This window comes from Myxine glutinosa, chromosome 7 (assembly GCF_964187855.1).
Source record: "Myxine glutinosa chromosome 7, kmMyxGlut1.1, whole genome shotgun sequence".
Taxonomy (NCBI): domain Eukaryota; kingdom Metazoa; phylum Chordata; class Myxini; order Myxiniformes; family Myxinidae; genus Myxine; species Myxine glutinosa.
The window spans coordinates 109937503-109949308 of NC_136267.1; the positions used below are offsets into that span (position 1 = coordinate 109937503).

The following is an 11806-nucleotide window of genomic DNA, read 5'->3' on the forward strand; positions in this document are numbered from 1 at the left end:
GTCTTCCAAGTGTTGCACATACATAAACACTGTCTTTATCGAAATACTGTTCTTACCTTGATGAAGGTGCAATCGTCTGTTTGGTTAGCATAAATGTCCACAATGTCCTCTGGAATCCGCTTCGCAGTTAAATCGCCTTCTATGTGAAGAAGAGCGAGTGAAGAAAATCTGTCCTCCCCCATGATTAAGGGCAAACAGTTTCTATCGAGCAGAAACTTTGAGCAATTGAGCAGATTTATTGGCAGTTGCTGCATTTTGCAAATCACTGTTTACTCTTGTACATTGGTAAACATATGCAAGCATCATGCTAAACATACTGCTTACATTGGGTATTTTAATATTGATGTCAAGGCTCACGGAAGAACAAAATATCGCACGAGTGATTTGCAGAATTATTTTTGAAATTTATTTTCTTTTGTACCTTTTTGATCAAAGAAAATGAAATGAATGAATGAATGATCGTTTTAAGGCCATTTTCCCCGCTAGAGCGGGGGTTAGCCTTGCGGACCCCATGACAATCATGGTTCCCTGATTGAGGCAATGTTTTTATGGCCGGATACCCTTCTTGACACCAAACCAAACTAATCAAAGACAACCAAACTGGAAATAAGTACTGAAAACTTTTTTTGAGAAATGAAATCCCAATCAAAGAACATGGGAGCTTTAAATTATGGCTGGGATTGTGATAAGTGGACAGAATTGCTCGTAAAAGTTAGAAAACAGCTGTGGGCATGAAAACTTGGCACTAAACTCAACGTTTGGTCCCAACCTCCGATCTCAAAATCGCTGACTTAAACAGTCATGCTTTAGCAAGGGACCATCCAAGGAATAAATACACAAACGGATAGAGGGATAGGAAAGTCAAAAGTTGTTTGGAGCAAGAAGTGAGAATGGGAATACTGTATATGAAAAAAATTATAATAATGAAAAAAAAAGGTGGCAGAGGCCAATTCCAGAATTGTTTTGCATACTTAATATGTATATAACCTGCCACATGGTCAATGATGAAAAATACTTTTAAAGCACGAGAATTGCGAAACAAAAATATGAGGACAATTCAGCCAAACAAAAACAAAAACGAACCCTGACATTGCACAAACTGACGATTATAATACAAGGCAATTCATTGTGTGTTAAATAAAGGAGAAATTAAATTAGTTCTTAAAAGTGACAACGGTCACATACGAAGAATGCTTACAAAACAGATTTACCACATTCAAATACCTGTACAAGAGGCAAACGGTTAATCTCTGTCCTTTTGCATTCTGCAAATTAAAAATTTCATTAATTGGCACCAATAGATATTGAATGAAATACCGAATTGCATCCCTCTCTTGAACCCGATGACCGAGGCCCAACGATTCAACACCAAGGTCTGCGGGTGCTGTGTACCGTTAACGTAATCGGCTAAAGGTCGTGTAAATGTCTGGCTCGAGCTTCTTTGGTAGCAAAAGCCATGTGGAAAGCTTCGACCCCACAGTTCTGTTAGTTATGGGAAAAGCATGGAATTAAATGGCTTCCTCTTTTCGGTCCGAGCAAAGAATACGCTTTGCTCGTCATTCCTTTAAGGTCCAAGTTGACGAACCTTTTCAGGTCGAAGGTCTGAGATCACCCTTCAAAAAAGGACCAGGATAAAGTTTTCTCCAAAGTCCAAGATCCAGAACCAAACCATTCCTTCCAGGAAACTTCTTTGTCCAAGACCAAACGGTTCCAAGTGTGCTCCCACATTTTACATCGTAAGACTACATCTGGGAATGCTGCACATACGTTGTACAATTTCATGCTTTGGTACGTGAGGAAAGTCCATACCACACACCATGTCAGCTCACACTTCAATTAAGTTAATTAGTCTGCGTTGCAGAGGCGCTTGTGTAATCCTGCGAAAAAGGCGTTTGTGTATCATCCCTGAGCTATGCCACTAATGCAGTGGAACCCCACTGTGGAGAAATGGAGGTAAATAGAGTATTGAGGTAGTAGTCACCGTGACTGCTAATCCGCAGATTCAACTACGACTCAGATACTCATCTCGAAGGCACACCACAGCTCCACGGTGCAAAGGTGAGAGCTAATGCTCAAAGCTCGACCCTTCATCGATGTATGGGATTTCTGAATTGTCATCCAAGACGGGCTGAGAGTGCCTCCAAGAGGTTTTCTCCTCTTCTCTTCGCTCCTTCTCTCTTTCTCTCTTTCCATGAGGGCAGCTACGCTGGCAAGAGAGCGACGCCCTGCCCCGCTTCGCCGCACTGAGCTGCTGACACGAAGGGTCACGGGGACGGACGCACCAATGACCCAAGAGGACAGTGCCGGACCTGGAGGAATAAAATGGGTTACAATGCATGTAAATGCTTCTGTTTGTTTGTATACAGTGTCAAGGATTGCGGAGGAACGAGAATACACCACAGATCATGGCATGACAGAATGAAAAGAACAGGAGAGAGAGAGAGAGAGAGGAGGGGGAGAAGGGGAGACGGGAGGTGCGGGGGGGGTTAAGGGATACACCAACAAGATGGTTAAGGAACACGACAGAGGGAGACTTTGAAAACCAAGCATTCTGAGTATTGCGCTGCAATACATGTCCCCTACCGGCAGTCTGTCGTCCGGAAAACTGTTGGGGAAATTACCAAAGTTCAAAGTGCCATAACTTTGTCAAAAATGATCGAAACGTCGTGAAGTTCGAACGTCATCTGTAACTTATTATGAGGAAACCATGTACCAAGTTTGAAATCATTAGCATTAAGAGTTGAGAAAAAAAAAGTCCAGAAAACTGTTCTTTGCGTGACGGACGGACGGACAGACTGACAGACTGACTGACAGATGGAGGGACGGAGTGGAAACCTATAGTCCCCTCCGGTGTACACCGGTAGGGGACTAATAAGGGATGTGGGGAAGAATGAGCAATGGAAGGTCACAGTGGGTGAACAAGATTGATACAGCCACAAACTCTCAATAATCTTCATCGACAGGCATAAAAAATAGGGACAATGCCCCCACACTCACCAGGTAGAACCAAGGAACCACTCACTGGAAGGCATGGATGAGCCACAGAAAATGTAAATTAGCCGATGTCTTAACAAACCTGAATGCTCCATGCATGCAAAGATGATTCATACCAAGTTATATCGAAATTGGGAGAATACTTTATGAGATGTCAAAAGAAGTGATCCTGGATCCTGGAATATACAGTATTGCATGTGTAGCATGATTGGTTTGGGACCTCGCTTCCTTCGCATGCCGCACAATCCGAGATATCAAATAAGGATGTGTCGGAGCACAGACTACGTCCTTATGATGGGTGTAGAATGTAGATCTCACGAAGTATTGGCGCATTGTGCCAGGAACCATCGCAGAGCAAATCTCGAAGGTGCTCGGCCATCTTCGGTGGCGGTGGTGCTTGGCCAGTGATATTGATCCCACGGCTCCATCTCCTCAAATGGCTTCGCAGTAGCGATGCCCAGGCTGTTGTTTGGGCCAGGCCTGATATTGTTGCCAGTGTTGAGAGCCAGAGAGAGAGAGAGAGAGAGAGAGAGAGAGAGAGAGAGAGAGAGGCAGAGAGGAAGTACCCCACCCCATCTTCTTGCGGTAAGGGGAGGGGAGTTGGCCCAACATCACATTGCAGCGACACCTGGGTGGACCTAATGGTCCAGCTCACGTGGCTATTATCCCAGATGACTTGGATTTCCATAAATTAACTCATGCTCTTCCATCCAGAGAAAGCTGCATAAAGCAACCAGGGAAAAAAAAAAGCTACACAAGGTAAGCCCATTGTTGTTTCAAACCCTACCCGGGTTCCTCTACAGCTGCAAACATTGACATGTTCATATTGCAAATATATTGTTCAGCTGCAAATATTGCATGACATGCAATATTGACTGCATTGACATGCAGTACATACATGACAATCCCAAGGAAGTAATATTTTCAAGTTTAACATCCAACTTCTACATTTACATTCATCAAAAAAAAAAAAAAACTACAACCACATTACCTACCTACTAAACATACTACAGCAAAGGGGAGGTGGGTGTAAGAGACTTAACCTACTCAAAATTGAGGGACATTCGTCGAGGAGGCTCTCAGAGCTATCCGTGTTTCCTACAGAACCACCTTCATCATCAGACACCAGGGGCTCCAGCATCACCATCCGCAAAGTGAGTTCCTCCCTGGTGTTGGACAAGCAAACAAACAAACAAATCAAAAAAACCTTGAAAGTGAAAAATTAATCAGAAGGCAATTTTGCTTCATCAGTAAGTAGCTTTGAAACACTTGTGAAAAATTCTGGGAGGATGTCCTTAAGTGATGGTGAGATCAAATGTTGACGCAGCTGGTGAGACCTCATGACATTTGGTATTTGCAGTAATGTGATGTCCCCACCCTCACCTTGAAATAGTATTTAGCACCTGGTACATGATGCCTGCACAGTCTGGATAAAGACCACTTGTTGGTCAAAGCTTCAGCCAGAGCCTTGGCTGCCAGGCTGCTATTTGAGGTGGTGGGCAGCTATACTTCATTTTTCTAACCTACCTTGATAAAGTACATACTGCATTTTAAAAATAGGGGCAATACCCATAGGTGCTCACCTGGTAGAATAAAGCAGTATACTATACCGACTAAAGTTATTTTAAACAGTATCATGGTACTTTAAACAAATTTCAATGGTTGCTAGAAGACAGCAGCATGTAGAATCATACTAACGTAATCACCATGACTTTAAACAATCAAACAAAAAATACTTCCCTCCCCCACCATGTGACCCCGTAGGGCCATACCTGGATCTACGGGAGGAGGGAAGGGAAGTGTTGCTCCCCCAAAATAGGTATTTGCTTCCTCCTCAGAAACTACATAAGCAATTCCAATGAAACTTGACCACAACCTTCATCACCCATGATGTACCAAAGTTTGTTAACGGCATTAAAAAAACGAGGTCTACATAATGATTTTCAGTCACAATCTCTTCACTTGTTGGTTGTTTGGGCCCAGTGGTGTTTCACTATGCCCCCAGTAGTGTTTGACTGTTTGTAATAGTTTATAATGGTCAATCACTGAACCCCCAGTGGCGTTTATAATCGTTTATAATAGTCAATCGCTATGCCCCCAGTGGTGTTTAAAATAGAGGACATGGATTTGTCCCCCCATTGGAGGAAGACCCTCATGTTCAGGCCGTTGGTGCTCCTGAGGTTGGCAGCGAGTGCCCCGGAAGCATTGACCGAAAGAGAGTGGCAAGCATACAGTGCATTCAGAAAGTATTCAGACCCCTATACTTTTTTCACATTTTGTTATGTTGCAGCCTTATGCTGAAATCGTTTAAATTCATTTTTTCCCTCATCAAACTACACTTGATACCCAATAATGCCAAAGAGAAAACAGGATTTTAGAAAGTTTTGCAAATTTATTAAAAAGAAAAAACTGAAATATCACATTTACATAAGTATTCAGACCCTTTGCGATGACACTTGAAATTTAGCTCAGGTGCCTCCCATTTCTCTTGATCATCTTTGAGATGTTTCTACACCTTTATTGGAGTCCACCTGTGGTAAATTCAATTGATTGGACATGATTTGGAAAGGCACACACCTGTCTCTAAGGTCTCACAGCTGACAATGCATATCAGAGCAAAAACCAAGCCATGAAGTTCATGGAACTGCCTGCAGAGCTCAGAGACAGGATTGTGTCGAGGCACAGATCTGGGGAAGCCTACAAAAAAAATCTCTGCTGCATTGAAGGTTCCCAAGAGCACAGTGGCCTCCATAATTCTTAAATGGAAGAAGTTTGGAACAACCAGGACTCTTCCTTGAGCTGGTCGCCTGGCCAAACTGAGCAATCGGGGGAGAAGGGCCTTGGTAAGGGGTGACCAAGAACGCGATGGTCTCTGGGTGAGCGCCAGAGATCCTGTGTGGAGATGGGAGAAACTTCCAGAAGGACAACCATCACTGCAACACTCCACCGATCTGGGCTTTGTGGCAGAATGGCCAGACAGAAGCCTCTCCTCAGTGAAAGACACATGAAAGCCCGCTTGGAGTTTGCAAAAAAGCACCGAAAGGACTCTGACTGCGAGAAACAAGATTGAACTGTTTGGCTTGGCCCCAAAATGCATTGGTAGGTCCATAGATAAGTTTGGCATGGGTTTCCTCCTTCTGACTCCCAATTTATTTAACTTTATTTCCATCTTCCTCTTGCTCTGTAGCCGCTGCACAGAGGAAAGAGTAAAAGGTAAAGAGGATCGAGTAAAACTCGGGCTGGACAGCAATTGCTCGAGTACCATGATAGCATTGTTTCCATGGAGACCACAATGTTGTTAAGCGATGCCAGGAACTCCGTTCCATTGGAACTCTTGTTTGAGCGTTTTGAATCGAACAAGCCACTTAGCAAGTGGTAGGCAAGCTGCTGGCTGAAGGAACACACCTCAGCTGTCATTAAAGCTGGTCAACTCTTCGCGATGAACACTGTGAATCTTTGACATCCACCGACTAATGCCAGCAGATGAGATACCCAGCTTAACGTCCCTCCAAGGAGGGGTGCACCTCATGATGAAACACCCTGCCTGTGAAGCACCAATCCAACAGCATACCGTCGGGTCAGGAATGAAACCCAGACGGCAGATCAATCAAAGGTAAATGTGCTACCATCCTGTTGAACTCTATCATAAAAAGTAAACCAGATACTGCACCCATAAACCTGCCTAAAAAAAAGAAAACAAGAACGAGAACGAGCACTCGGTCGAGCGCACACCTCTGCCAGGCTAAACAGTTTACGTTTTGTATCCCACTGATAGGCCGGACCTGGATTCGGACGTGAACCAAAATCTAATCGGCTTGTTGCTGTCATTTAACCAAATCAGCCACCAAGCTTCCTTTTTTTGGGGGGGGGGGGGGGGTCCAAGATCGAGGCTCGTGTAAGAGCTAACATTAATGACAAAAAAAAACAAAAGGACACAAAAGACTAAATAAATGGAGCGGCAGAGAAGATGGGGAGAGAGGGGGAAGCACACAAGTACAACATTTGAGAGCAGGGACATCGGGAGATCTGTGGGAGGTGGAGGGCTTTGGGGGAGGAGGCATGGGAAGGGGGGGTGGTGGATGAGGTAAAAAAAAAAAAACACATGGACACTGCCAGGACTTCCAAGAAAGAAGTCGGTATTTCAGAAAAGTGGATCTGGGGTGAATTAACAGGGGGAGAAAAGATCAAGGTTTTGGATGGGGGAAGATAAGAGATGGTGGTGAACAGCTGTTTTAAAGACCTGGAGGGATTAGTGGGATTGAAGAGAGTGAGAGAGGTCTTTTCGAGGAGACATAGTGAGAGTGTGAGATTTGTCAGGATTTAAAGACATGTTCCACTTGTTTGACCAGTCTGATTTTGACCAGGTCGGCAGAGAGTGAGGAGGCTGCAGACTGCCGATCTGAGATAAGAGGAATGGAGCGGCAGAGAGTAGAGTCATCAGCAAAGAGATAGAGAGGATTTTCAAGAGGGTCAGAGATCATTGATGAAGATCAGAAAAAGCATAGGGCCCAGAACACTGCCTTGGGGAACTCCAGCCTGAACAGGAAGGGGAGATGAGAGAAATCCATTCAGGGCCACACATTGACTACGACCAGAGAGGAAGTCCGCAAGCCATGCCTGGAGATTTCCATGGATACCATAGGAGGAGAGTTTGGTGAGCAGAGCGGGGTGCCAGACCGTATGAAAAGCACAAGATATATCAAGGGAGACAGCTCTAATTTCCTGTTTGACATTGAGCACCTCCATCCATTGTTGAGACAGCAGAAGCAGCATGTCCAGAGTAGAGTGACCTGGTCTGAATCCAAATTGATGAGATCAAGCCATTGGAGAAGAGGAAGGATTTGATATCCGAAGCAATGATAGATTCCATGACTTTGCTGATTATTGGGAGAAGGCTGATTGGTCTGCAGTTGCAAGGATCTGTTTTTGCACCTTTTTTGTGTACAGCGGTAATGTTGGCTGCTTTCCAAGCTGAAGGCCGATGTCCTTGAGCAAAAGAGAAGGTGAAGAGAACAGAGAGAGGGTGTGAAAGAGCAGCAGGGCAGGATGTTAGGACCCGTGGGCTGATGCCGTCAGGTCCAGTTGCAGAATCAGAGTTGAGGATTGACAGAAACTTCTCCACCTTGTCAGGAGAGAAGGACACAGAGTCCAGGAGAAGTTTGTCACAAGTTGCCCACAAGTTTTTGAATATCGTGCTATATATCGGTTTTAGCCGATATTCTATGGAAGATTGTCATGAAGATATTCTATGGAAGTTTAGCTCTATTCTATGGGAATAGAGCCTGTGATTGATGCTGTGAAGAGGAACAGGTTGAGATGGTTTGGTCATGTGTTGAAGGATGAAAGTGACTGGTTGAGAAGAGTGATGGAAATGAATGTAGAAGGAAGTAGAGGACGGGGAAGACCGAGAAAGACTTGGCTAAAGATGGTGGAAGAAGAAATGCGGGCAAGGGGGTTAACAAGGAGAGATGCAGAAAATAGGGCAAGATGGAGAAGATTGTCATGGGGACCGCAAGGCTAACCCCCGCTCTAGCAGGGAAAATGGCCTTAAAATGCGTGTTGTGTGTGTTGTATATCGGTTTTAGCCCTGTAAGTCAGTGGTGAAGAATCACTTGAAAATATATATTTTTAATTCTCGTATCCGGATCCATATTCGGGTCTTCACTAAAATCTAATCAATTCGTCCTTGTCCAACACTCAACATGTTCACCAACTGTGGTGTTGTGCATAGAAGGTACGCTGGAGGGGGCGCGTGTCACAGCTGTCTTGTTGTGCTGCTGACAAATAATGCAAGCTTTGATTGCGGCCTCTACGTGCGCGTCCATTCCCGGCCAGTACAGATCCCTTAACCGCTGCTTTGTCCTCACAATGCTCTGGTGAGTGTCGTGCGCTAATTTAACGAAATGTGGTTGTAGTGCATCCGGGAGAAGAAGGCGGTGAGTACCTCTCATCACGCAGTCCTCTTGTAATGACAGTTCACCTTGCAATCTGAAGTGAGGAGAGAGATCAGGATCCAGGCCTTTCGACGTTTTCGGCCAGCGCTTTGTTAGCATTTCCCGCAGCTTTGCTTGAACAGGTCAGGAAATACAGGCAGTTTTGAATTATTCAGCTGTCACAGCAGTGAGAGTTTATGTGAGCGCGACAACCTCAACATCATCCTCCAGGGATGGCTCTGAAGTAGGCAGCGGCAGGCAAGACAAGCAATCAGCTGTTACATTTTCAGAGCCAGGCTTTTACTGAATGTCATAATTAAATGACATGCGGACCATCTTGCCACGCACATTCCAGCTCTTCCCAATCCTTTTGTGGACAGCAGTGTCGTGAGAGGACTGTGGTCAGTGCGTAATGTGAAATGTCTGCCCCAGAGATAAGTCCTCCACTGCTTTGTCGCCCACACGCATCCAAGTGCTTCCTTTTCCCCCGTGGAATATTTTCTTTCCGATTCAGTCAGCGTTCGGGATGCAAATGCGATGGTTTTCTCTGTTTTGTCAGCATGGATTTGCGTCAGGACCGCTCCAAGACCATAATCAGAGGCATCAGTTGTCACTATGGTGTATAGCTCTGGATCAAAAAGAGCGAGAGCTGGACGACTGACAATCAGTTCTTTAACCGAGTCTAAACTGTGCTGTGCCTCGACTGACTAGGAGAAGGTGGATGGTCCCCGTAGTAATTCTCTCAGAGATTCCACGACCGATGCATAGTTTGGGATGAATTTTGCATACCATGACATGAGTCCGAGAAAAGAGCGCAAACTCCACGTCTTTCGGTGGGGGTGCTTGTGACACCACAACATGAGCAGGGTCAAGTTTCAGTCCTGTGTGTGACACTACATGTCCTAAAAATGACAACTCCGTCTGTCTGAAGTGGCATTTTGAAAGGTTCAGTTTCAGCCCAGCTGCATCGATACGTTGTAGTACCTCTCTGAGGTTTTTATCATGTGCTTCGGGAGTCCCTCCAAAAACGATTACATCGTCTCGGTAACACCGAGCTCCGGGCTGGTTTTTAAAAAATGGCAGACATCATCCTCAGGAAACAATTATTGGTTGCTGAAGCGAACCCATAAGGGATTCGTTTGTAGCGAAACAGTCCCTAATGCGTAATGAAGGCAGTGAGGTCCCTGCTGTACTCATGAAATACAACCTGGTGGTACGCACTTTGCAGACCCAGTGTGGAGAAAAGTGTGCTGCCTCTCAGCTTGGCAAACATCTCCTCAATATGCGGAAGAGGATATCCGTCAATCACCACCGCTTTATTTGGTTCTCTTAAATCCACACACAGACGAATCCCTCCGTTTTTCGTCATTGTCACTACAATTGGTGAAACCCACTCTGAAGATTAAATTGGCTCAATTACATCCAATTTAACGAGCTTTTTCAACTCCTGAGAAACTATCTCTCACATAAAAAGGCAAGCAGTGCAGCTTTTGGTGGACTGGAATCACATTGGGTCGTATTTTAACGAGATGAATAAACCCCTTTGCACAGCCCAGGGTGTCCTCCTTGCTGTCACCTGTAACATTTGCGACTGGAGTTGGATTTGCCCTGTTTTGGGTGGTAGAAGGGATGCTACCATTCAGCAATTGCATGTCGAGTGCAGCAACCAGGTCTCTGCCCAGAATGGCAGTGCCGCTCCGCACTAGGTAGAATTATTCTTCCGAATCCATCCATAACTTTGTGAGATGCCATGCTATATATTGGTTTTGGTCCTCTATCACTCAATGGTGAAGGTTTTACTTCAATTTTTAAAACTTTCATAAATGGATCTTGACCAAAATTGAATCGATCGATTCGTCCTTGTTAAACCCCAAACCTGTCCAGCAATTTTCGTCCAAATCTGTCCATAATTTATTGGCCCAATCACTAAATGGTGAAGAATCATATATATAAAATAAAATAAAAATTCTCGTAACCGTATCCGGATCTTCACCAAAATCTAATCATTTCGTCATTGTCAAACACTCAACCTGTCCACCAGGTTTTGGCACAGATCGTCCATAACTTCTTGAGATATCTTGTTCACAGACAAACTGGGGTGAAAACATAACCTCCATTCACCTGCAGTAATGCTCATGTTCCATTGAAACGAACTGAAGCTGTAACCACGACAGTGTTGCCATTACCTTATAGCTCCTCCAGAATGTACTTTCAGGTGATGTACCTCCACCCAGTTGAGGGTACGTGAAGATCGAGGTGGGTCGGTATGATGCCATACTTCACTTGCTACGAAACAAAACATTCAAAAAGTAGTCAGAAGTCAACGGTCTGATGAATATCTCTCGAAAATAAAAGCAATTCATGGAAGCCAATCAGATGACGAGCATGATGGTGTAATGTTCATTCACTCCATGAAGTTTCCATAAATTAACACCTTCAAACCACTGACGTGTTAACGAGCCAGAACTTTAATGGAAGGTGTCTTAAGAGATGCATTTGCCTCAATTCCAACCGAACACACAGCCGGAAACCTCAAAAGCATCAAGAATGGTATGCTCATACACCACCCAACGGCGTGAAAGGCCAAACGACATTTTCACAGCCTTTTCCAATCAGATCACACACAGGTAGCCGGCATACCTCTGATACTCAAAACAAAATGGCCGTAAATAATTTGTTGCAAGATAGAACAAGAGTTTATTAAACACATACCGAGTGAATCTATCGCCCTCTTCTCACTCTGTGAAGCATCGCAACACACACGTGGAAACGCTCTGGCCGGACCCGGAAGTACCCTCAGAATCAAGCGATAAATTCACTTCTTATAAAGGATTTATTTTTACAATTTAAGACTTTGTCCAACCAAATATCCTCTTTCG

At 44.5% G+C, this 11806-nt stretch overlaps 2 protein-coding genes across 2 annotated transcripts in view; both read right to left on the reverse strand.

Annotated features, from left to right (window-relative positions):
- Positions 1 to 11806, reverse strand: part of LOC137431586 (hyccin) — a 576074-nt gene that overhangs the window by 93205 nt on the left and 471063 nt on the right. The window lies entirely within an intron of this gene.
- Positions 217 to 11741, reverse strand: LOC137431585 (uncharacterized). The gene is made up of 4 exons (XM_078782096.1): positions 11640 to 11741; positions 11114 to 11213; positions 4042 to 4160; positions 217 to 2309 (listed from the first exon to the last, which is right to left on the reverse strand). The coding sequence occupies exons 3-4, from the start codon at positions 4139 to 4141 to the stop codon at positions 2014 to 2016; spliced, it is 396 nt and encodes a 131-aa protein (XP_078638222.1). The 5' UTR covers positions 4142 to 4160; positions 11114 to 11213; positions 11640 to 11741; the 3' UTR covers positions 217 to 2013.

Coding starts and splice junctions, on each gene's coding strand:
- LOC137431585 (XM_078782096.1), bottom strand. CDS start 4,141: ATGGTGATGCTGGAGCCCCTGGTGTCTGATGATGAAGGTGGTTCTGTA. Junction 2,310..4,041: donor CGAATGTCCCTCAATTTTGA/GTAGGTTAAGTC, acceptor TTATTCCTCCAG/GTCCGGCACTGTCCTCTTGG.